Consider the following 26,132-nt stretch of genomic DNA (forward strand, 5'->3'; position numbering starts at 1 on the left):
TGAGAATTATACTAGTGAATTTAGCAATTCTGTAATAACAACTTAGATACATAGTATTAACAATGAAAGAAGGAAGGCTCAGCTTTTCACTTCTTCTTTACTTGCTGTTTTGCCATTCATTTGACCATTCTCAACATCTGAGTATGGTATACTTTGAAGATTATTGGAGTCACTTATATTGCAATCAGCATCACTGAAGTTGTCATCGGATATTTCTTTACCTACTGCACCTTTTCGGGGAGGAATTGCTTCAAGAAATGAGTCTTTCCAATTCTTTCCCTGAGTAACACCAAGTAATATCTTGAAGACTTGATCTACACTTAATACCTTTCTGGTTTTCATCTCGATAAATTCATCAATCGGCAATCTGGCATGACTTATTCCTTTCTCAAGTGCCAGTTTATAACACAGACCTTTATGGTCATTATGATCCACAAGTCCTCCTATGACATAAACTTTGGAGTTGTCAAGAGAACTGACAGTATTACTTGACTCGCTGGTAAGGTATACTATATCTTCCTTATCAAACACATCTAAGTAATTTTCATTCTTGAAGTGAACATCCCAATTCATGTATCCGTTTTGTCGGGCCATTAAATCATGACACTTTCCTTCAAAACTTGTTACATAAAACTGCATTGGGTCCGACACGCGCCTGTTTGCACCGTAACATCGACTAATCTGTTTGACACACTGAACAAGATGTTTTTCCATCATGAGATCGTCAAAAGACATGTCAACTGCCACGCGCTGTTTGCAGGAGCTTCCTGCCATTGTAGCTCCTTTTAATCGCTTTCTTAACATGTTCCCACAAAGCTCTCCAGCAGCACGTTTTGCCTCCAAACGACGTTTCTGTTTTTCTCTTTCCCTCTTTTTCCGTTCTTCCCGAGACTCTATCCATTTCTGTCGTTTTAGAAGCTTTTTCTTTTGACGTTTAGACATTGTGGTAGATTCACTTGCATTATTTGGAATATCATCTCTGTTTAAATTTGTACAGTCTTCAACAGCCAATTTTTCTTGATTTTTGTTTTCAACTTTAGAGTCATCCATGTTTATCTGCAAAGTGATTAAAACACACTTTAGTTTATATATCTAAGACATGAGAAAATAAATACCATGAGGCGGTTTCCCCGTATCCATGCCACACAAAAGTCAAAGAAAATAATAAATCTACAATACAAGGAAATTTCTAAAGGATAATGTTATGTTAGGCTGTAAAACTATTTTTTTTTTTTTTAGTTATACCCACTAAATATTTTTCACAGTAGGTGGTAGTAATATGAAATATATAAAATAACTTATCTTGAACACTATGCTTCTTACTCATCATTGTGCCTTAAATAATCAACATTTCTGCACAGGACCCTCTTGCAAATTTGTACCATTTCATGCATTTTTGTGTGTAAACCACATCTAAACTTCATTATCACCAACTATATTTCATACATTTAGTTATAAGTAAGCCATTAACCACAAAAAAGACGAAACTGAAGTGTTTTCATATGGTGTCACACAAGCATGTATTCTGTCATCTTTTGCCACCAAACTTTCCACTAAGTAGCAAATACTGTACAATGTTTTATGTCTGTGTAGGCAAGAGTATGTTCATTTCGATTATGATACCTAATATAGAGCTTAAATAAGTTTATTTTTGTCCCCAGTTTAAGCTAATTTGTGAAGCTAGTTCATGGGTATATATCAATAATTATTCACTACTTGGTCAAAAATTTGGCAACAGGGTGCTAAAAGATGCTTTAAATCTTGCTCATATGATATGCCCTTTACCAAAACAATATTCAAATTGCATTAGAAGACTACAAACCTTTAGGGTTTTTGTTTTTTTGAATCAACCGAAAATTCTATTAACCCTTTTACCCCCAAAGGACGTACTGGTACGTTTCACAAAAGCCATCCCTTTACCCCCATGGACGTACCGGTACGTCCTTGCAAAAAAATGCTATAAAAATTAGTTTTTCATATTTTTTGATAATTTTTTGAGAAAATTCAGGCATTTTCCAAGAGAATGAGACCAACCTGACCTCTCTATGACAAAAATTAAGGCTGTTAGAGCAATTTAAATGAAATATACTGCAAAATGTGCTTGGAAAAAAATAACCCCCTGGGGGTTAAGGGTGGGAAATTTCCAAATACCCCGGGGGTAAAAGGGTTAATAGGCTACTGTATAGGATATAAATCTTACTAAAAGCTTTTTTTTTCTACTCATAATTTTGCTATGGACAGTTGGCAATTAGTGAAAAAAAAAAAAAAATATAAGCATTTTGAGCATCTACTGGAGATCCCTGGCTGCTGTAAGGAAACAAGTGGTAAGTACAATGGCAAGAAACACTGAATGTTGTGTACAGCTTCCATACAGCATTGGGTTGGTATCTCGGTAACCTCGAACAAAATTTTTGTTTGCCTCATATTAGACCTTAACATTGTTTAAAATATGATATTTTAATTATAAAATAAATTTTTGAATATACTTACCCTGTGAATATATAATAGCTGCTGCTCCGGCGGCTCGACAGATAAACACAAAAACTCGCGAGCGATCGCTATGAAGGTTGCGGGTGTGCCCACCAGCGCCAACTATCGGCCAGATACCGCATATGCATGTAAACAGCTCCAATTCTTCTCATCCCGCTGGGTCTCTATCGGGGAGGAAGGGGGGGCCTTTAATTTATATATTCACCGGGTAAGTATATTCAAAAATTTATTTTATAATTAAAATATCATTTTTAAATATTTAACTTAGCCGGTGAATATATAATAGCTGATTCACACCCATGGTGGTGGGTAGAGACCAGAGTTAATTAAGTTTACAGCGTATATGCTTAGAGTTTTTGACAGTTATATCATAACAAAACCCAAATATATATAGGTACCTGGTAAGGAAGTTGACTTAGACGATTACTCTGCCTTGTTAGTCTGTCTTCCTCACGAAGCCCAGCGATCCTCTTAGGATGCTGAAAGACTCCCAGGAGCTGAAGTATCAAGGGCTGCAACCCATACAATAGGACCTCATCAAACCCCTAATCTGGGCACTCTCAAGAAATGACATTTGACCACCCGCCAAATCAACCAGGATGCGAAAGGCTTCTTGGCCTTCCGTACAACCCAAAAACAAGATTAAAAACATTTCAAGAGACAGATTAAAAGGATATTGGAATTAGGGTAATGTAGTCGTAGAACCATCACCCACTACTGCACTCGCTGCAACGAATGGACCCAGTGTGTAGCAGTCCTCGTAAAGAGTCTGGACATCTTTTAAGTAAAATGACGCGAATACCGACTTGCTTCTCCAAAAGGTCGCGTCCATAATACTTTGCAGAGATCTATTTTGCTTAAAGGCCACGGAAGTTGCTATAGCTCTTACTTCGTGCGTCTTAACCTTAAGCAAGCATCGGTCTTTTTCATTCAAGTGAGAATGAGCCTCTCGTATTAAAAATCTGATAAAATATGACAAAGCATTCTTTGACATAGGCAATGATGGTTTCTTAACTGAGCACCATAATGCCTCAGATCCACCTCGTAAGGACTTAGTACGAGCTAAGTAGAACTTAAGAGCTCTAACTGGACACAGCACTCTTTCAAGTTCGTTGCCTACGATCTCTGATAGGCAAGGTATATCAAAGGACTTAGGCCAAGGACGAGAAGGCAGTTCATTTTTGGCCAGGAAACCAAGTTGAAGTGAACATGTGGCTTTTTCTGTAGAAAAGCTGATGTTCTTACTGAAGGCATGAAGTTCACTGACCCTTTTAGCCGAAGCCAAGCACACTAGGAAAAGTGTCTTGAGGGTGAGATCCTTCAGGGAGGCTGAATGTAATGGCTCAAACCTGTCTGACATGAGGAACCTTAGGACCACGTCTAAGTTCCATCCAGGAGTTGCCAAACGACGTTCCTTAGAGGTCTCGAAAGACTTAAGGAGATCTTGGAGATCTTTATTGTTGGAAAGATCTAAGCCTCTATGACGAAAGACCGAAGCCAACATGCTCCTGTAGCCCTTAATCGTGGGAGCTGAGAGGGAGCGAACATTTCTCAGATGTAAAAGAAAATCTGCGATTTGGGCTACAGAGGTACTGGAAGAGGACACAGATGCTGACTTGCACCAGTCTCGAAAGACTTCCCACTTCGACTGGTATACTCTGATGGTAGAAGCTCTCCTAGCTCTTGCAATCGCACTGGCTGCCTCCTTCGAAAAGCCTCGAGCTCTTGAGAGTCTCTCGATAGTCTGAAGGCAGTCAGACGAAGCGCGGGGAGGCTTTGATGAACATTCCTTACGTGGGGCTGACGTAATAGGTCTACCCTTAGAGGAAGACTTCTTGGAATGTCTACCAGCCATTGAAGTACCTCGGTGAACCACTCTCTCGCGGGCCAGAGGGGAGCAACCAACGTCAACCTTGTCCCTTCGTGAGAGGCGAACTTCTGCAGTACCTTGTTGACTATCTTGAATGGTGGGAATGCATATAAGTCCAGATGAGACCAATCCAGTAGAAACGCGTCTATGTGGATTGCTTCTGGATCTGGGACTGGTGAGCAATAGATTGGTAACCTCTTGGTCAACGAGGTGGCAAAGAGGTCTATGGTGGGTTGACCCCAAGTCGCCCAAAGACTCTTGCACACGTCCTTGTGGAGGGTCCATTCCGTGGGTATCACCTGACCCCTCCGACTGAGACAGTCTGCCAAGACGTTCAAGTCCCCCTGGATAAATCTCGTCAACAGGGAGATGCCTCGATTTCTTGACCAAATGAGAAGGTCCCTTGCGATCTCGTACAGCGTGAGGGAGTGTGTGCCTCCTTGCTTGGAGATGTACGCCAAAGCTGTGGTGTTGTCCGAGTTGACCTCTACCACTTTGTTTCGAAGAAGGCTTTCGAATTTCATCAAGGCCAAGTGGACTGCTAACAGCTCCTTGCCGTTGATGTGCATGCTCTTCTGACTTGAGGTCCACAGACCCGAGCATTCCCGACCGTCCAGGGTCGCACCCCAACCCAAATCCGACGCGTCTGAGAACAACACGTGGTTTGGGTTCTTGACTGCTAGGGATAGTCCCTCTCTCAGACTGATATTGTTGTCCCACCATCTTAGGCATGCCTTTACTGGTTCGGAGACCGGGATTGATACCGTCTCTAACGTCTTGTCCTTGTTCCAGTGAGAGGCTAGATGGAACTGGAGAGGCCGAAGGTGTAGTCTCCCTAGCGAGACAAACTGCTCCAGGGATGAGAGAGTCCCTACGAGACTCATCCAAATCCTGACTGAACAACGTTCTCTTTTCAGCATTAGTTGGACTTTGAGCAGGGCTTGTTCTATTCGGGTGGCAGACGGAAAAGCCCGAAAAACTGGACTGCGAATCTCCATCCCCAAATATAGAATAGTCTGGGATGGGATCAGTTGGGACTTTAGGTTGACCAAAAGTCCCAATTCCTTGGCCAGACCCAACGTCCAATGTAGATCCTGCAGACAGCGATGACTGGACGATGCTCTGAGAAGCCAGTCGTCCAAGTACAGGGAGGCTCGGATTCCCGATAGATGGAGGAATTTTGCCACATTCCTCATGAGCCTCGTAAACACGAGAGGAGCAGGACTGAGGCCAAAGCACAGGGCTCGAAACTGGTATACCACATTCCTGTAAACAAACCTCAGAAACGGTTGGGAATCCGGGTGTATAGGAATGTGGAAGTACGCATCTCGTAGGTCGAGAGAGACCATCCAGTCTCCCTCTCTGACCGCTGCTAAGACGGACTTCGTGGTCTCCATCGTGAATTTTGTTTTTGTAACAAAAACGTTGAGCGCACTGACGTCTAGCACCGGTCTCCAACCTCCTGTATGCTTTGGGACTAGGAAGAGACGGTTGTAAAACCCCGGCGATTGAAGGTCCGAGACTTTCACCACCGCTCCCTTCTCTAGCAACAGAGACACTTCTTGGTTTAGGGCTTGTCTCTTTGACTCCTCTCGGTACCTGGGAGAGAGGTCTATGGGAGTTGTCACTAGAGGAGGTTTGCGTACAAACGGTATTTTGTACCCCTCTCTGAGCAACAGAACAGACTCTTGGTCTGCACCCCTCTTCTCCCAGGCCTGCCAGAAGCTCTTCAATCTGGCACCTACCGCTGTCTGAGGCTGTGGGCAGTCAGACTCTGCCACGGGAGGACTTGGCTCCTCTCTTCTTACCTCTCTTTCCCTCGGCACGAGAGCTTCCCCTGCTGGGAGCTCTGCCACGAAAGGGCGGGATAAATCTAGATGCCGGAGTCTCGATCCTGAGTCTCACAGTAAAGGATGCAGAAGGAGCCCCTTTGCGAGCAGAGGACGCCATCAGGTCATGGGTGTCCTTCTGCACAAGCGAAGCAGCTATATCCTTAACCAGCTGTTGCGGAAACAAGGACGCTGATAAGGGAGCAAAGAGCAGTTCCGATCTCTGACAGGGAGTAACTCCTGCCGAAAGGAAAGAGCAAAGGGTTTCTCGCTTCTTTAAGACTCCTGACGTAAAGGTGGAGGCGAGCTCATTGGAGCCATCGCGGATGGCTTTATCCATACAGGACATGATCAGTAAGGAAACATCTTGGTCGGCAGCCGAGATCTTCCTACTTAAAGCTCCTAATGACCAGTCAAGAAAGTTAAACACTTCAAAGGCCCTGTATACGCCTTTAAGCAGATGGTCAAGGTCCGAGGAGGACCAACTAATCTTCGAGCGTCTCATGGCCAGGCGACGGGGAGAGTCTACGAGGCTTGAGAAGTCACCCTGGGCAGAGGCAGGGACTCCCAAGCCGAGAACTTCTCCCGTGTCATACCAGACGCTCGATCTAGAAGCAAGCTTAGAAGGAGGGAAGGCAAAGGCCGTCTTCCCCAAACTCCTCCTGGTATCCAACCAGTCGCCTAAAAGACGTAAAGCCCTCTTGGAAGAGCGAGAAAGCACTAGCTTAGTAAAGGCTGGCTTGGTAGCAGGTAAGCCTAGAGCAAACTCAGACGGTGGCGAACGAGGAGCAACAGCAACAAAGTGATTGGGAAAAAGATCCTTGAAAATCAACATGATCTTCTTAAAGTCCATCGAAGGAGGAACCGCCTTAGGTTCATCTACATCTGAAGGATTATCATCAGGATGAGGATCAGCAACGTCCTCATCTGAAGGAGCTTCGTCCGATAACTGCTGAGTTACAAGCAAAGGGGAGACCTGCCTTGGTGGCAATGCTTGACAAGCAGAGTCCACACGCACCGGTGCATCAGTAGCAGTCCAGGACGCTATGTCATGTAACTGCTTAACAGCCTGACTGTCAACAACAACAGGAGCGGGAGGACGCTCGACGTCAACTCGAGACTGCCTTGACTGCCTAGACTGAGCAGTCAAAACAACTCTTGACTGCGGTGCTTGACGCTCAGCGTCAAAACAAGTCAACTTCGCTGGTTGACGAACGTCCTGAACGTCAACAAGAGCATTCGGCAGCGGCTGAACGTCCACATGCGGCTGAAAGTCAACACGGGACTGCATCGAGTGAGGCTCTACAAAACGTGACTGACGTGACTTTATAACGCCAACGTCAGGCCAGGATCTCGATCAGCTAAGCGGCGAGGATCATCGTGAACCTTTTCAGCAGAATAGTCCTCCATAAGAGAGGCAAGCTTATTCTGCATGTCTTGCAGTACAACCCATTTAGGATCAACGGGAATGGGTGCGGTGAGAGACGAGGGTAACGTCTGCGACTGCAAAACATTGCCTAAACCAAGACTCTCGGAGCCTGTGTTACGTTTCTGTTTAGGCGGCGAGCAGTCTTCCGATGACTGCACAGGGTCAGAGCTGTCCCAATGGCTACAACCAGGACGCTGGACCTGTCCTGAAGGGACTGACTTTCGCTTTAAGGGCCTCGAAACCTTGCTCCACGGTTTCTTACGCGAAAAGCCTTCGGATGACGAGGAGAAAACCGTCTCGCTCGTCTTATGGTAGGGGCGGTCTTGATGAGACACGCCTGAAACCATAGAGGGAACGTCTGTTCGCTGATTAAAGCCTCTCGAACCCATAAGTCCTACGACATTACTTCTCCCTGGGGCTTGGGAGCTTGCAAGAGGTCTCGGACTAGGCGAACGACAGGCACGAACAGACGAACCCTTGGTCGCAACACTGATAACACTTTGCGCACTAATCACTTTCCCACGATTTTCCACTGTGGCACTCTGACACTTTAACTCTTTTACGTCCGCCATGAGTTGATTACGGTCTGTAGCTAACGATTCAACTCTCTCGCCCAAAGCATGAATGGCACGTAACATATCCCGCATTGATGGTTCCTGAGTGCTAGTAGAGGGTTCAGGCACAACTACTACAGGGGAAGGATTAGGTTCAGGGGCATGGGAGGAGGAAAATTCTAACGATCTAGAGGAACTTCTCCTCACCCTATCTCTCTCTAGCTTACGAGAATACTTGTCAAACTCAAGCCAATCGAATTCCGAAAGGCCCACGCACTCCTCACACCGATCTCCTAATTGACAGGTTTTACCCCGACAATTAGAACACACAGTATGTGGGTCGAGAGAGGCCTTTGGAAGACGCTTATTGCAATCCCTAGCATTACACTTACGAAATCTAGGAATTGGAGAAGGGTCAGCCATTTTGAAAAAGTCAAAGAAAGTCCAAAAAACAATCCAAAGTCATCAACAATTAAATCTGTCCAAAAAAGAGTTCAAGAGTTTAAGTTGAAGATAAAACACCTGCACTGCGAAAGCTCAAACCAAAATGAAGTACTTCACCAAGTCTGTTGAAAAACTCCAGGTTAACAGCGAGTAATGGTACGTCTTGTCGATCAGACCGACAGAGAAGAATTGGAGCTGTTTACATGCATATGCGGTATCTGGCCGATAGTTGGCGCTGGTGGGCACACCCGCAACCTTCATAGCGATCGCTCGCGAGTTTTTGTGTTTTTCTGTCGAGCCGCCGGAGCAGCAGCTATTATATATTCACCGGCTAAGTTAAATATTTAAAACTTTCTTAAGGGTTTTTATGCCTCTTGATATTTGGGCAAATGTAGGCTAAGAATCTGACAATTATATATGAATGACATGGTTATTTCTGGGCTCGAACCTGTGCCGCCCAGTGAATAAGCTCCATTTAGCACTTATTCTTAGGTAATTTACTGCTAAATATACCAGAGAAAAAATGTAAAGGAGTGCTAGGTTAACTAGCTCGCTCACCTATTGGTGTCGGTATAAAATTGGGCGTATATTCCAGAGGTCCCGCACTATTTAGATTAATCCACGACAGAAAACCCCAATAGAGGAGAGCCGTTCAACCTCACTCGGTACTACTAACAATGCATCCGCTCAGAACCCAACTCCTTTTAGCACGACGAGTAAAGTAACCCGCATTTTTGTTGTGCTCTCGATTTTGGTTATTTTTCCATTGAATTATGGCTTCTTCGTCGGTTTCCCAGGAGACACCGTCTAAGTTAAGTACCAAGCTGGGTTTTACTGTGTTTTGAGCAACCTAGATCGTTTAATATTTATATTATAGGATTTTATTCTCTTCGTTCATACCGATCTTGCTTGATTTCACTACAGTTGGTACTCCTGTTTTTGAGAGCTTTTAATTTTCACTCGCGGTGTTACTATGTGTATTATTTTTATTATCAAATATTATTTGTTATTGTGAATATTCATTATTTAGCGTTTAGAATCCTCGTGGTTCAATTTTTGGGCCGATATCATTTACGTATCGTTATGGCTGCCGACCTTCATGCTAGGCGGCAATGTTATTTTTAGCCATCAGGTGTGTCTTTTGTGATTTAATTATTATGTTGCATGCCTTGCCCAAAAATTTTCTATGTGTTTATTCATATAATTTAACGCTATTATTATTATTATAATGAATATTTGTGCCATTACTCCGTTTGATCTGTCTGGTTGGGGATCGTCAGTTGGTAGCCCTGCTGCCTCGTATCACGTGATCCTCCCCCACGCTCCCCCTCTAGCTAGGTGGGCGGCTAGGCTTCTCCCCCCTCCACTAAGGGACCGTTGCCTTCCCTCCTTTTAGAGGGGGTAGTTCAGTGTTTATGGACTTTGTCCTCCGGGTGGCCCGGCAGGTTCGTCTCTGTCTAGTCTGGTTGGCCACCGGTCAACAGAGTTGGATCCCGGTGCACCCTATTTTATATTCACTTTTCATTCTGGCTTATGTTATACGAAACCCTCCGGGTTCGATTGGCGGTTCTTAGCTACAGTTCCGCTCCCCTATTATTTTATAACATTTCCTATGATGATTATATATGACAGATCACTACCCCGGAGTCCCTAAATGAATTGGTATTGGATATACTTTTATTTCCCGGCCCGGGGTCTACCCCGCCCCGGGAAATCAGACACCATGTGTCTTAATTCCTTGTTATTGCATCCTTTTTTATGCTCCCGGCTTGACCGGAATGGATTGCTATAACTTTAGTTTCAAGTTAGACTTATGTTTAGGCCCGGGTCCTCCGGTCCCGCCCCTATGTAAGAATATTACAGTTAAGCTCTAACCTTGCGTTAGACCTATGTTAGGCCCGGGTCCTCCGGACCCGCCCCTACCTAAGAATATTACAGTTAAGCTCTATTCTTGTGTTAGACCTATGTTAGGCCCGGGTCCTCCGGACCCGCCCCTACTTAAAGAATAGTACAGTTAAGCTCTAATCTTGTGTTAGACCTATGTTAGGCCCGGGTCCTCCGGACCCGCCCCTACTTAAGAGAATTACAGTTTCTCATATACTATTCTTTTTATAGATGGTGCATTGTCTGACGCCGGCCTGTGCAGCTGTTCTGCACCAGCCTTGTGGCCACTCCGTCTGCCGATCTCACGCCCCTTGTGGGGTTCAACTGGAAGACGTTGTGGTATGGCACCCGGATAACTGTGTGATTTGCTTCGACCTCATCACTACCCTTGGATCTGACTCGGTGAGTCCCATTGGCTATATTGCCTTCTTATTTAATTTACTATTAGTAAGATATCTATGGTCTTGAAGGACCATTGGGAGTCTCCCTTTTATAATTCCCACTATTATTTCAGGCATCCCCGGAGCAAAAGTCTGCGGCTCGGGCCACACTGAAGGTGTGGGTTGGTGGGTTTGCCCGGAATGTGAAGTCTAAGCGGCCGTACGTCCTATCTGAGGACTACTGCACCATGGTTTACCCCAACGCCAAGTCTTCAGCTGCTGTGGCTAGGCATGTGGCAGCTCCCATCATTGCCCACATTGATGCCACTATAACGGGTCTCATCGACCCAGAGCAAGATCCATCGGACGCCTCCGGAGGTCTGGAGGACAATGTTGCCTCCATGAACCTGGACGTCGAACCAATGTTACTAGACGAGCCGGATACAGGTAGGGTGGTAAGTGAGGCAGGTGTGTCCGGCGCTGAGATTCCTATCCTCAGCCCCGCTCTTTCTTCTTCTTCTGATCGCTCTTCTTTTCTTGGATTTTCTGGGGACCGTGATTCGTCTCAACGATCATACCCGGTTCCCCCTAAGGATAAGTCTACTTCAAGGACCTTACCCAAAGCTCGCAAGCCTCACAAGACTTCTCAGGGCTCTAAACATGGTACGAACCCGTCTTCAAAGACCTCTGGTTCCTCCTCTAAGTCTCACGACCCGGGAGTTCCTTCCGCCCCTCCTGCTGCTAGCCCGGGCCTTTCCGAATCAGCCATGCTTCGCATCGTGTCGGAGATGCAGGCAAAGTTGGTTTCGGAGATGCAGTCGAGGATGGACACGATGTTCTCTAACTTCGGTCAGAGAATTGGGGCTTTAGAGCAAGGAGCTCCGGAGAGAGTCCAAAGCTCTCTCATCCCGGATGCCTCTAAGCTCCCGCCGTTTGCCAAGAACAACCCCTGGCGGATGGCTCTTCATTCCCCGTTCTCAGACGGAATGTTGACTCTGGAGGGCCTTGGCACTCGTCCTCTAGAGGACTTTGAATTCTTTCCTCCTGGTCTGGCATTTCCATTTCATGGTTATGCCAGGCTTACCGAGGAAGCTTTAGTTCGATTGGACAAGGTCCCCAAAGAGACGGTCATCTTCCCGAAGGAGCAAGCCCAATCTGTTTGGGCCAGATTTTTGAACGACATCGGCTGCACTAACACCATGCTGACGCCTCATAAAAGCTCCTTTACGATGTTCTTAATGGACAAGAACACCTTGACTCCATGCGTCAATAAGGTGGCAGAGCTTGCCTTTCAATATGCTCTGGAGGAGAAGCCCTTGCCTCCCATCCGAGAGGTGGATCCAATCTCCCTCCTTCTTCCCTCAGGTATTGAGTGTTGGGACAACGTCCATACCACCTTTACCTCCGGCAAGCTTGCAGCAGACTGTGCCTCAGTCTTGTTTAGTGAGAAGCTTCCCCGTCTCCCGGAATCCCTCATTAAACAGGAATATGATTCCCGCCTACGTGTGGGCCGTACTCTAAACCTGGCCACATCCACGGAGTCGATAGCCTTGACTTACGATACGGAGAGTATTTTTAAGTCTCTCAACAAGGCTACGTTACAGTCTTTATATTATGACTTGTATGACTTCGCTACTGCTAAACGCAGATGTCGCAAGCATGTCCTAGCTGAGGCGACGATTAGGCATGAACCTAATAAACTCATCCGGTCCTCCTGTTGGGGTTCAAATCTCTTCCCCGAGGATCTCGTAGAGGAAGTCTTGACGGAGGCCACTAGGGTTAATCAGAGCCTTAAAGCCCGTTGGGGTTTGACCCCTAAACGCAAGTATGACCCCGCAAATTATCAAGCCCGGGGTAGGAAGAAGCTTAGACCATATACCTCCACCCAGTTCAGGCAACAGCAGAGTGCTTCATCCAACTTCCGGCTGCCTCTTCCTCCATCTTCTGTTGTCCCTGCACAGCCTTCCACCTCTCAGGCTCCTTCGGATGACTATGTCACCGTTCTGCTACCTAAGAGCCAGCTTTCTGGTGCCTCCGCCACTTCCCCTGCCTTTAACCAGTCTTACGAGGCTCATAGCTCTTCCCAGAGTTATGGTAGAGGTAGAGGCTACCACCGTGGCTCTAACCAGAACAAAGGCAGGGGAAGAGCCTTTCGCAGAGGAAAGAACTTCCGAGGCGGACGTGGAGGCAACTCCTCAAACCAATACTGAGGTGCAGCAGGTAGGGGGGAGGCTCTATGCCTTCCGCAACAAATGGAGGTTCAGTCCCTGGGCGTTCAGTATCATCTCCAAGGGACTGGGGTGGAGTTGGATTCAAGGACCTCCTCCTCCGAACAAATTTCGTCAACATTCCACTCCGGACCTGGTCGAATTTGTCCAGGATCTTTTACAAAAGAACGCCATACAAGAAACGAAACATCTGAAGTTTCAAGGTCGGCTGTTCAGTGTCCCGAAGAAGGATTCAGACAAGAGAAGAGTGATTCTAGATCTATCCCTTCTCAACTTGTCCATTCAATGCGACAAGTTTCGAATGCTTACCGTCTCGCAGGTGCGGACCTTACTTCCCCGTGGGGCCGTCACCACCTCTATCGATCTTACAGACGCCTACTATCACGTCCCGATAGCGAGACACTTCCGTCCGTACCTAGGCTTTCGCTTAGGGGACAAAAGTTACTCCTTCAAGGTGATGCCTTTCGGGCTCAACATCGCCCCAAGGATCTTCACAAAGCTAGCAGAAGTCGCTGTTCAGGAACTCAGGAATCAAGGGATTCAAGTAGTAGCCTATCTGGACGACTGGCTCATTTGGTCAGACACCTCCCAAAATTGCCTAAAAGCCACTCACAAAGTCATCCATTATCTTCAATCTCTAGGCTTCCAGATCAACTTCAAGAAGTCCCGTCTTCTTCCAAAATCGAAGTTCCAATGGCTCGGCCTGCAATGGGATCTTATATCTCATACTCTGTGTCTTCCCAGACCCAAGAGGTTAGAGATTGCAAGGAACACCAAACGCTTTCTCAAAGACAAAGTAAGTTCCAGACGACTCCAAGAGAGGATTCTGGGGTCCCTTCAGTTTGCCTCAGTGACGGATCTTCTTCTGAAGGCAAAATTGAAAGATATCAATCGTGTCTGGCGTTCGAGGGCGAACCGGAAGCTCCGGGACAGGAAAGTCCGCCTTCCTCCCATTCTACGGGAAAGACTTCTTCCTTGGACAAGAGCAAACAGTCTGTCAAAGTCAGTTCCCCTTCGATTTCCGCCTCCGGAATTAATCATTCACACAGACGCATCCTTATCAGGTTGGGGCGGCTATTCTCAGCTCAAGAAAGTTCAAGGTCTTTGGACTCCCTTGTTCCGCCATTTTCACATCAATGTACTAGAGGCCATGGCAGTTCTTCTAACCCTGAAACGTCTCGCTCTTCCCAAGAAACAACACCTTCGTCTGGTCCTCGACAGCGAAGTGGTGGTCCGCTGCCTCAACAGAGGCGGGTCAAAGTCAGGGCCTCTGAACCATGTTCTAGTAGCCATATTCTCCCTAGCAGCCTCGAACCGTTGGCATCTTTCAGCTGTCCACCTGGCGGGAGTCCGGAATGTAGTGGCAGACGCCCTGTCCCGGACCTCCCCTCTAGAATCGGAATGGTCACTCGATCTAAAGTCATTTCGGTGGATTCTCTCTCAGGTTCCCGGTCTCCAAGTGGACCTCTTCGCCACGGAATCCAACCACAAATTGAGAGTTTATGTGGCTCCCAATCTAGACCCTCAGGCTTACGCCACAGACGCCATGTCACAGAATTGGGACAACTGGGAAAAGATTTATCTCTTTCCCCCGGTGAATCTTTTGCTGAAAGTTCTAGACAAACTGAGATCCTTCAAGGGACAAGTAGCCTTGGTCGCACCCAACTGGCCCAAGAGCAACTGGTATCCTCTCCTGCGGGAGTTGAGACTATACCCTCACCCGATACCCAATCCGGTTCTGTCTCAGATAGTACAAACACGCGTTGTGTACGCTTTCTCAAACATTCAGAGCGCCCTAACTTTATGGACTTTATGAAGTTTGCGGCTATGCATGGTGCCAATATTGATCCTCAAAACACCTTGTTCCTAGAATCGGATAAACGGGATTCCACCATCCGCCAGTATGACTCTGCAGTTAAAAAGTTGGCAAAATTTTTAATAGACTCAGACGTGAACTGTATGAACTTGAACCTTACAGTCACTTTCTTTAGATCTTTATTAGAATCAGGTCTGGCAGCCAATACTATCACCACTATTAAATCGGCTCTGAAAAAGATCTTCCTAGTGGGTTTTAACATAGACTTAACCGACTCTTTGTTAGCTTCAATTCCGAAAGCTTGTGCCAGACTGAAACCGGTTACTCGTCCTACCCCGGTGACCTGGTTCCTTAATGACGTACTCAAATTGGCTTCTGATACCATTAACAGTTCTTGTGATTACATGCCCCTTCTCAGGAAAACACTTTTCCTGGTGAGCTTGGCTTCCGGGGCAAGAATTTCTGAATTGGCAGCCTTGTCGAGAGACCCGGGTCATATTGACTTTCTGCCTTCAGGAGAGGTCCTTCTTTCTCCTAACAAATTCTTTTTGGCTAAGAATGAAGACCCTCAAAACAGATGGACCTCCTGGAAAATTGTTCCCCTCACGCAAGATCCGTCTCTGTGCCCTGTCACTACTCTTAGGTCTTATTTATCCCGGACCTCCTCTAACTCCTCGGGGCCTCTATTCGTTAGAGAACAAGGCGGTACCATTACTATTAAAGGGATCAGGCAACAAATTTTGTATTTTATTAAACAAGCTAACCCTGACTCTTTTCCTCTTGCACATGATATCAGGGCGGTTGCTACCTCGGTGAACTTCTTTCACCACATGAATTTTACAGACCTTTCCAGGTATACAGGGTGGAAATCACCGTCAGTGTTCAAGAAACACTACCTTAAGCATTTGGAAGCCCTAAAATTTTCTACAGTAGCCGCAGGGAGCGTAGTTACTCCCAAGTAACTCACAGGTTAATGCCTTGACTCTTTATCTCTCCCTCTTACCTGCCTCATTTATACCCTATTGTATTCGTTGGTCTCGCACCTGAATACTGTTATTATATTTGTAAATTTTTATGCTCCTGAGTATCTGTATATATTATCACTCACGGCATTATTATACCTACCTTATTGGATTTATGTTCATATTTAAGATACCCTTATAATTGTTTTTTGGTACTCATCTCTGATTAAAAGCATCCTGTATTTCCCCTACGCTTATGTTTTTTCCTTTATTTTGCAAGTTTGGTGACATTTTTCTCTTGTATAGATTCACTGGGCGGCACAGGTTCGAGCCCAGAAAAGGGATTTTGACGTAGGAAAAATCTATTTCTGGGCGAAGGACCTGTGCTGCCCAGTGAACCCTCCCAGCTCCTCTCCCTTGGAGTCCCCAAACTTTGGGTGCTAAGGAGTTGGGTTCTGAGCGGATGCATTGTTAGTAGTACCGAGTGAGGTTGAACGGCTCTCCTCTATTGGGGTTTTCTGTCGTGGATTAATCTAAATAGTGCGGGACCTCTGGAATATACGCCCAATTTTATACCGACACCAATAGGTGAGCGAGCTAGTTAACCTAGCACTCCTTTACATTTTTTCTCTGGTATATTTAGCAGTAAATTACCTAAGAATAAGTGCTAAATGGAGCTTATTCACTGGGCGGCACAGGTCCTTCGCCCAGAAATAGATTTTTCCTACGTCAAAATCCCTTTTAATTACCTACATACACTAATGCAAACTGGAATGTATTACCATTTTGGGTACATTTGACCACTACATTATGACACCCTAATTTTATACAGCTGGTTCTCAGGTTATAATGGAGATAACTTCATACGTGTTGTAAATGTAGTTTTAATGTAAATATGAAACTCACTTAAATAAGCACAGTACTGTACATAAGCACTGAGGTTGCATACCTTTGCTAATGCAGTAGTAAAGTCATAATTTAGGGCATGAAAACAGGACCTAACTCTTATAAAGGTAAAAGGAATGAATAAGAGCAACAATCCTAGCATAAAAGGCACCAAGACGCGGTGCAAAACTGCCTTCAAGGCACACGGCCTAGAAGGGTAGCAAGCAAGCCCATGACCTAAGATATAAATACGTTCCCGTAAAAATGAAATCACGAAAGCTGAATGAAGCATCGCGTAAAGTGACACGGAATTGAGTAAAGGCAAAAAGGTTCGAAACGAGTTACAATTAGTATGGGAGACCAATTGCAAAACGTCAAGAACGAGATGAGGAGGTAGAGAGACCAAGCATGGCGTCGTGAGTCGGGACTCCTGACCTGGGTGACACGTTAACACTTAAAAATAAAGAATAATAAAGGTATTGCTACCTCCAAAACTCAAAATCCATAGTTCTAGTACTTAACTTGGAGGAGGAAGCTTGAACATCCGACATCTCGTACCAAAAAAGCACCAAAACAACAAAGATCACAAGCAAGGGAACGCACAAGTGAACACCGCAGATGCTATGAAAGGAGTGACGTAGTTGGCGTGGGTGGAGATGGTGGTAGTAGCATTCTATAGCGGTTGTAGAACGGCACCTCGTTGTTCCGAGGATATTTGACGAGGAGATATCTAAATGGCACGAGACCTCTGGTTGTGGTTTTCACGCCCCAGTTACTTATACCGACACCTATTTAGGTGAACGAGCTGGGTTCATCCCTGGCATTCCTATGCAACTTTTTTTCTGGTAATACATAGCAGTTATATACCTTAGAAATGATGCTAAAGGAGCATTTCACTGGGCGGCACAGGTCTCTCGCCCGGAAATAGATTTTTCCTTCGTCAAAATCCCTTTCATAATATGAAAGCATAACTATGACAAAAATAAGTGTGTTACATAAAGGTTTAAAGGTTGCTCATGAATAGCAGAAACAAGGGACAAACGTATTGCCCTACAGACTGATCATATACACAGTACAAATGATCAGCACCCAAGCCCCTTTACTCAAGCTAGGACCAGAGAGGCCTAGCTGGCTCAGGCAATGGTTGCTGTTGACTCAGCAGGTAGACCTATAGGCTTTCCCAAATGCCCCATCCATAGCTCACTAGGGTGGTAAGCAAATCCTTTAAAAGAGCTGCGTTGTATCCAAAAAAAAAAATATATATATATTTTTAGTCAAAACTGTTGTATCTTGATGAATTGCTAAAAAAAAAATCCCAAAAGTACTCTTGTGAAAAAAACCATTCTCTCCATCCAAGTCTCCAGCTCTTGGAAAGAAACAAACTTGATAAAAAGCCTAATTCATCATATCCCTAAAGTGTTGGCATTCAAGAATCAACTGTCCTTAGAAAGCCCAAACAGCTGAAAAGAAGTAGGAAATACTGTAAAATGGTTGTTCTGTCATCTTTCAAAATGATCAAGAGGTCTAGTCCCTTAACAGTTTAAAGGTTTAAAAGACCTTCATGAATGACAGAGGCAAGGGCCAGTGACATTGCCCTTGAAAGCAGGACAATGACCTAGGGACTGGCCATAGGGAATTGAACCAGGATTATTTTTTGACAATAAGGAAACTTGTCCTGAACAATATTTAGGCTATTCTAAATTGCCTAATATGCTTCGTTCTACCAGAGTTACTGCATTTATAGGGATGTACTGTACACCAGCATGGGTCCTATAAAGGTGCAAAATAGTTATTATAATGTATTATTGAATTAGTAATATCATCTGTATATGCTCATTATTATAAACCATTAATTTCAGATGAAATAAATGAAAATAATGCTAGACACAAGCCAAGTCTCACTCAAAAAGAAGAAAAAAAAACACTCATTCCTATACATTATACAGCACTTTAATTTTCAAAAACTCTCTCTCTCATATACCACAAAAAGATATTAGGCAACTTACATTTATGATACTGAAATGTTTTCATATGGTGTCACACAAGCATGTATTCTGTCATCTTTTGCCACCAAACTTTGCACCATGTAGCAAATACTGTATAATGTTTTATGTCTGTGTAGGCAAGAGTATGTTCATTTCAATTATGATACCTAATATAAAGCTTAAGTAAGTTTATTTTTGTCCCCAGTTTAAACTAATTTGTGAAGCTAGTTCACAGGAGAACTTCAAAATTCAGTACTCACTGGAAATGTTGCTGCAGCAATTAAAGTGATAAAATGTGAAAATGAGACATACCCTAACGTGATTGAAGGTGCTGCAGCTGCGCGCTATGTGATCCTTTATACTTCTCTCTCAGGACTAATCCTCGAGGAGCTGTTGCTTTAGAATTGGATTTAAACTTGATTTGAAAATTCAACCAATTGATGTGAAACAATTGGAAGAGTTGAGTTCAACTCACTTGGTTGGATAATCTCCTCCCTGAGAGAGAGAGAGAGAGAGAGAGAGAGAGAGAGAGAGAGAGAGAGAGAGAGAGAGAGAGAGAGAGAGAGAGATATATATATATATATATTAACAACGCAGACTAAAAATATGAAGGACCAAAGTAAACGTGCACTAGCCTCATGAGTAAATACCAGAAAATATGCCTAACTAAACTAATATTATACGAGGGAACTACTGTATAACCTATTCAACGATCAAGAACAATAGGAAGTTAAAACACAAATTGATACTGTATAATAACTGCTTATATTATTTGGACACATATTTATACATTTCATCTGCATTATACTCCATTTCACAATTGATTGTGGCTATCCCAAGGCAATTTAAACCACTGTACACAACCTTAAGCATTCAATAAACTATCCTAAGGAGCTATGCCCTAGCCATGCTTATCTGTTGTAGGTTGATATGGCATTACCATACTACGATGTGTAATGCTATATTACATAAGTAAATCTAGAGACTGGAACAGACATAATAAAATCAAATTGCCTGATTTTTATATGTAACTTCAGGCAATTTGATTTCCAAATTATACTTAACCTAGCCATTGTCCAATTTGCTTTTTACAATCTTTCACCAAACTAAATTCTAAAGACCCTGTATTGGAGATCATAGTTCCTAAATACTTAAATGATTCAACCTCATTAATACTTTCTCCTTCCAATCTTCCATCGCATATTCCATTCTCATCATCTCTGTCTTTCTTCTATTTATCTTGAGCCCAACCTCTGTGATATTTCATGCATTCTGGTAAGCAAGCATTACAAATCCTGTAGTGTTCTGCTAATAAGGACAGCGTCATCAGCATACTCTAGGTCAGCTAATTTCCTATTACCAATCGAGTCCAATCTTTCTCCACCATCCCCAACTGTTTTACATATTACAAAATCCACAAGGAGTATAGACAACATAGGTGACAACCCATTCTATTGCAGTACTACGTTGTTCACTGGAAATTCATTTGATAGGGCTCCACTATCATTAACTTTGCAATTGCTATGCTCATGAACAGACTTAGTAAAATTTACATATTCAAGGGGAAGTCCATAATAACGCAGGACTCTCGTTAAAATTGGCCATTACACACTATCAAAGGCTTCTTCATAGTCCGCAAATACCATCAAATATGAATTTCTATATTCTACACGATGCGGTGCAACATGTTTCAAAGTGAAAATTTCGTCAGTACAAATTCTACATTTCTAAATCCTGCTTGTTCATCTCTCAACTTTTCATCAATCTTTCTCTCTAGTCTCTTTAGAATAAGTATACTATATATTTTCATTAAAACTGACATAAATGTGATGCCTCTGTGATTATTGTAATCAGTCATGTACGCAGATTGCCCAGACATTATTTCTGGGTGGGGGCAACCCCGACTGCTTCTCCCCTGAAGAGGAAGAGGGGAACTCTGGACAAGCTTCCATCATGAAGGGTCAAACTGCCTCCGGTCAGGGTTCCAAGGGTAGTGGTTCCCCCTGTGGATCCATCATTGCCACTGCCCACCAATGTCTCACCCGCCAACTCGAGAGGCTCTCAGAGGGAAGAGTCAGTTTTGGACTCTCCCATCCCGTCACCACCGGAAAGACCCCAGGAAGGGAACAATGTTTCACCTTCAGTTCCCATTCCTCTCCTTGCCAAGGTCGCAACACCTAGACCTTCTGGTTTGGAATCTCTGTTTCCCCCAAAAAAGGAATCAAAGGATGCCAAGACATTGCCAGAGTCCTCTTCCAGGACTCGGAGACCCACGGAGGGCGTCAGGAGCCAAGTCAGCCTTTCTATTAACGACCGCGACCCACCCTGAGGCAAGATCTTGGCGGTGGATGATGACGATATCGCTGCCAGCCCAGCTTCAGATGGTGACCAGAGGGAGTCAGAACATGCCTTTTATTATTATTACTAGTCAAGCTACAACCCTAGTTGGAAAAGCAAGTTGCCATAAGCAAGTTCTGACCATCATGAGGGCCCTTAATGGGTTACCAGACTTAAAGACAGCCCCGCAAGAAGGCAAACATGTGGTACCTATACCAGCTAGCAGTAGAGATACTGAGATGGGCGGAAGTTCACTCGATCTGACTATCAGCTTGCTTCATTCCCGGCAAGAGGAATGCGCTTGCTGACAAACCAAGCAGAGCGTTGCAGATGGTGGGTTCTGAATTGTCTTTGGATCATCTAGTAGCCAACAAAGTCCTGACTTTTGCCAACTGTGGATCTGTTCACAACGGCCCTGAACTTCAGTCCCAGACCTCAAGGCTCTGGCAAGATGTGTTCCAACAATGTTTTGACAACATTGACGTTTCCGTATTCCCACCATTCTCTCTGATGAGAAGAGCACTCATCAAAACCAGAACATCAATCAATTTTTCGATGAACCTCATAGCTCCGCTAGGGCATTACGCAGAATGATTCCCAGACCGTCTGTGGCTCCTACGGAGTTCCCAAGAAAACTTACTCCACGACACAATCTACTCAGACAACCACGTCAACATTTACCACAAGGGAGTAGCTTTGCTACGCCTTCACGTCTGAAGACTATCCAGCATCTCCTCACTCAAAGAGATCTTTCATAACAAGTTGCGAAGAGGATGTCTGGATAGCTGCGAAAGTCATCAGCTTCACTCTACCAGGCGAAGTGGAATGTCTTCTGTGGTTGGTGCCGTGGAAGGGGTCTCAATCCATTCAATACCACTACAGGTATTCCAGTAATACTGTACCAGAATTCCTCCTGTATTGAGGGAAGAAATGCATCTTTCGGTTTCAGCGGTTAAAGGCTATCGCTTAACCTCGAGTCTCGCCTTTAAACTGAAAGGAATGGGCTTTTCCTCATCGCTAGAACTTCCCTCCTCATATGAAGTTATGAACTTACCTGTTCTCAGTCAGAAGTGAGACCTCCCCCATGAAACGCGGTTCGAGTTCTTTGGTCCCAAAAAGGATTCCCGTACGAACCATTACGATAGGCAACAGATTTCCGCCTAACTTGGAAGACGGTGTTCCAACTCGCTTTGGCCTCAGCCAAACGAGTTAGCGAACTTCATGGTCTGTCGTATGACGTCTCCAATTCAAAGGGATGGGGAGAGGTAAACATCAGCTTCATCCCTGAGTTTGTTGCCAAGACTCAGAATCCAGGGGTTTTGGATCCTAGATTTGACTCCTGGATAATCAGTCCCTGCTCTGTAACTGATGACCCAAATCATCTACTACTATACTCAGTAAGATGTTTGAGGCGCTACCTCAAGAGAACAGCAGCAGCTCGGCCCAGTGTGCCCTCACTCCTTGTCAACACGGGTAGAATCAAGAGGAGGATCACGAAGAACACAGTCTCCGCATGGATTCGCAGGGTCATTGGCCTTGTCCTGAATCCCGATTCTCCTCCATCACATCGTCCCAGAGCCCACAATGTCTAAGGCCTTCAAAAGAACTACTCTGCGATGCAGGTACTGCAAATGGGCGTATCGAAATGCAAAACTACGTCCACCGCCCACTACCTGCAAGACGTGACAAACAGGAACCCTAATACGTTTCTATCGGTCCTGTGGTGGCTGCATAACAGCTGGTTTAGTACTTCAAGCTCCTTATTGGACAAGTAGCAGAAGGTTGAGGGCATTGGTTACCCGGGATTTAGTATGAGTGAATGAAAAGGAATGTGGTTCTTTTCCTTTCTTCATCCTCCCCTCTCTTGGGGAAATCAGGATCCTGGATCCTCTGCACAAGCTGACCTCAAACCTCTACAGGTAAACCATTGCTCCCTTGTGTAACCAAGTATTGTTCCAATACTGTTGTGTCCCCGTACCCTGGCGAGGTAGTATTGGGACGAGGTAGTATTGGGAATTTCTTGGTCTCTTCAGTTATTTCCTACAAGATTGGGAATAACCTTTATCTTGACAGTCACATTGCTAGTATATCACCACACAGCTTATGTGGGCTGCAGACCATGCTTAGCAGGTTTAGCGAGGTATTAGGGTCTCCTTATTTTTGCACAAAACTCTGCATATAAGGAATACCTCAGATAAGGCCAAAAAGCCAGATTGGCAGGGACATCCACTCTACTAATGGGTGAGTCACCCTTATAAATAGTGTTGGTTTGTGTTCCAGTTACAGAACAAATGACAAATTTGGAGGTATTTTTCCTAACGATACAAACTTTTTAGCTATTTATACATACTTGCCCACCAACCTTGTCCCTCATTGAAGTCCTATATCCAAGCAAAGTGAAGCTCAGTCACAGGTGTGTGAGTGAGGGGTGTAGCTAGCTACCCCCCACTAACTAACGGATGGGTAGTTAACCCTTGCTAAATTTTAATGGCTTGTTCTTTCAGCTTCGCCGAAAGTAATACCCCTATAAATAGCTATGGTTTGTAGCGTTTGGAAAAATACAATTACCTCCAAATTGTCATATACAGTATATTGCCTTGGTCTATGGTTTCCTTACCAATCCTCTTACAACGTGTTTCACTTAAGACCAAGATATCCAAACTATACAGGTATTTCATAAATTCATTCTCCACGTGCTGTAACTTCCAAATTTGAATCATGGTTCTAACATACCAAATTAATAATTTTCAATTTTTCTTTAGTATTTATAAACTGGAAGATTCTTAGCACCAAGCTACATCTAGGACTGGTAGCCATTCTGTCTTTTCTTTCCATTGACTGACTAAATCCCTGGAGGATCCATTGGCTAGATTCATTAAAGGATGGCCAGTTCCTTGTGATAGGCAGTGTCTACCTAACTAAAGCAGGTGACCCCTGCCGGTCCATACTGATTCCAGTAAGATCATCTGCCAGGTGTCAGGAGTAGAAGCCAAAGAGACAGCTTGTCTATTGCCTCAAAACCCAATCTGTCACCCTGCTGCTAGTAACTTCATTGAGATTTAGGGAGGCATTTCCTCCACACCCAAAGTTCTTGTTACTCCACCAGGTTGCTTATCTGCTTACATAACCTTTGGTAAACATGGATTGCTAACATATACTATAATACCTAGCACGGTGTGTAGAGAAAACAATTGAAGAATAGAAGGGATGAAAAAATAAAGATTCATATAAGGAAATGGACCACAGGCTTAGTGAAATGGATATGGATAAGATAATTCTAATAATGAAATCAAAGTAAAATATGCTAAAAATAAATTCAAATTTCAAGGGGAAAATACACCAATGATATTTGTGATCTGTTCAAAGAAGATAATACAGATAATTCATTTTTATGCCAAAAATTAGATAAGTTAAGAGAACAAGATATTTTAGGAGTGGATGTTGCAAAATCCTAAAAGAGAGTTGGTGGAATACATAGTTGGACCATGGATCTCAAAGAATTTATTGATCGCCAACTTATTTAATGGTAGAATGGGAGAGGTGAATGTAGTTCACTGGGATAAGGTAAGCTAAGATTATGGTAATCTTGGGTGGTTCGTAGAGGGACATAGCCCCTCTGGTAGGTAACTAGATAAGGATATGGCTCCTAGGATAAGTTAGGTGAGGAACCTTAGGTAATGTGTCATTTTGTATGTTTGTAAACCCTGTGTTTTTCCGTTTAGAGATATATGTATGATGATGGCCATGCCCCATTACTCCCTATCGCTAAGAATACAGTAGGAGGCTAAATTACAGAACATGGATCTACATTTCCAATAGAAAAACTTTTCCTATAGTAACTATTGTGCTTTCAACAAATTTGACCTTTATTTACACTGCAAATGAGCCATTCTCCCGTTATCCCCCCAATTCCTGACGGACACAGGTGGGAACCTGGGACTTTGGGTGGACAAAAATAGAAAAAAAAAAACATGATTATTTAGCACTTACAAGATTTATAAAAGGCAAGAGAACCTAACACACCCCACCTAACCTAACTTAGTAGTTCCCAGGTCAATGACCTAGCCTAGAGGTAGGCCCTTGCAACACCCCCTTTCCCAGGTGACAAACCTGGATATGTTTGCGACAAAAATAAAGGTTATTTCCTAAAAAACGTGAGTTTTTCTATAGAAGACCGTATTCCTTTATTAATAAGACTATCTGTGTTTTACGATAATAATACCCAGTAGTCTAAGAGGAGGGGTGGGGTTAGTCCCAACCCTCGGGTAATTATGGACACGGTTTGTATGTTAGGTTAGGTAGTGTTCCATGGGCTCAGGAGGTCCAGAGCCTTTGTATATCGGCAGCCAGTTTCTCATGCGTTGATTAAAAATGGAAATCAACCAACCTAAACTTTCCTCCCTAACCTAGCCTACAAGCCGTGTCCTTACCTACATACCTAACGGGTGGGGGGCCTAACGCCTCCCTGCGACCCCCCTTCCACTGCCGTATTCTAAGTTAGCCATAATACATATAGGTAGCCGCTATCGTACATACACCCCCCCCCGTGTTTTACTATAATAATACCGAGTAGTCTAAGGGGGGTGGGGTTAGTCCCAACCCTCATTGGGTAATTATGGACACGGTTTGTACGCTAGGTTAGGTAGTGTTCGATGAACTCAGGAGGTCTTTTTCGTCGTTATATAAAGGCTTCCTTATCCTGCAGAGTGATGAATTAGGAACCAGGAACCCCAAAGTATAATGAAGGCATGGCCAGGATACCATTCTTCACCGAGTGACAGGACAGCTGCATAGTGTTACTGCACTGGCTTGAAATACAGTCAAAATAATTAACTTACTTAAATAGATGTCTTAAATGTAAGTTGCAGCTTTTTACCTTCGGAAAATTAATAATACTTGTTCTAATTAGGTATTGGTTAAAATGACAAGCACCAGACGATAGTCGTAACAGTAGTAGTAGTAAATGTTTAATATTTTAGAGGCTCTCTTTTTTTCTGTTTTTCGGTCTACACGGCTCTTGTCTTTTTCCAATTTTGTTT

The 26,132-nt window shown here is 44.1% G+C and overlaps 1 protein-coding gene across 2 annotated transcripts; it reads right to left on the reverse strand.

Moving 5' to 3' along the window:
• Nucleotides 1-26,104, reverse strand: LOC137630815 (tRNA methyltransferase 10 homolog A). 2 transcript variants are annotated; one of them, XM_068362362.1, is made up of 2 exons: nt 25,970-26,104; nt 1-1,056 (listed from the first exon to the last, which is right to left on the reverse strand). In XM_068362362.1, the coding sequence occupies exon 2, from the start codon at nt 1,048-1,050 to the stop codon at nt 79-81; it is 972 nt and encodes a 323-aa protein (XP_068218463.1). In that variant the 5' UTR covers nt 1,051-1,056; nt 25,970-26,104; the 3' UTR covers nt 1-78. The 2 variants fall into 2 exon arrangements, with proteins under 2 accessions (XP_068218463.1, XP_068218462.1); XM_068362361.1 differs by having other exon boundaries at nt 25,932-26,088.
• Nucleotides 26,105-26,132: the final 28 nt, after the last annotated feature.

Source organism: Palaemon carinicauda, chromosome 39, assembly GCF_036898095.1.
Source record: "Palaemon carinicauda isolate YSFRI2023 chromosome 39, ASM3689809v2, whole genome shotgun sequence".
Taxonomy (NCBI): Eukaryota; Metazoa; Arthropoda; class Malacostraca; order Decapoda; family Palaemonidae; genus Palaemon; species Palaemon carinicauda.

What these genes read in the sequence shown, in the direction of transcription:
- LOC137630815 (XM_068362362.1), bottom strand. Translation starts at nt 1,050, where the DNA reads ATGGATGACTCTAAAGTTGAAAACAAAAATCAAGAAAAATTGGCTGTT.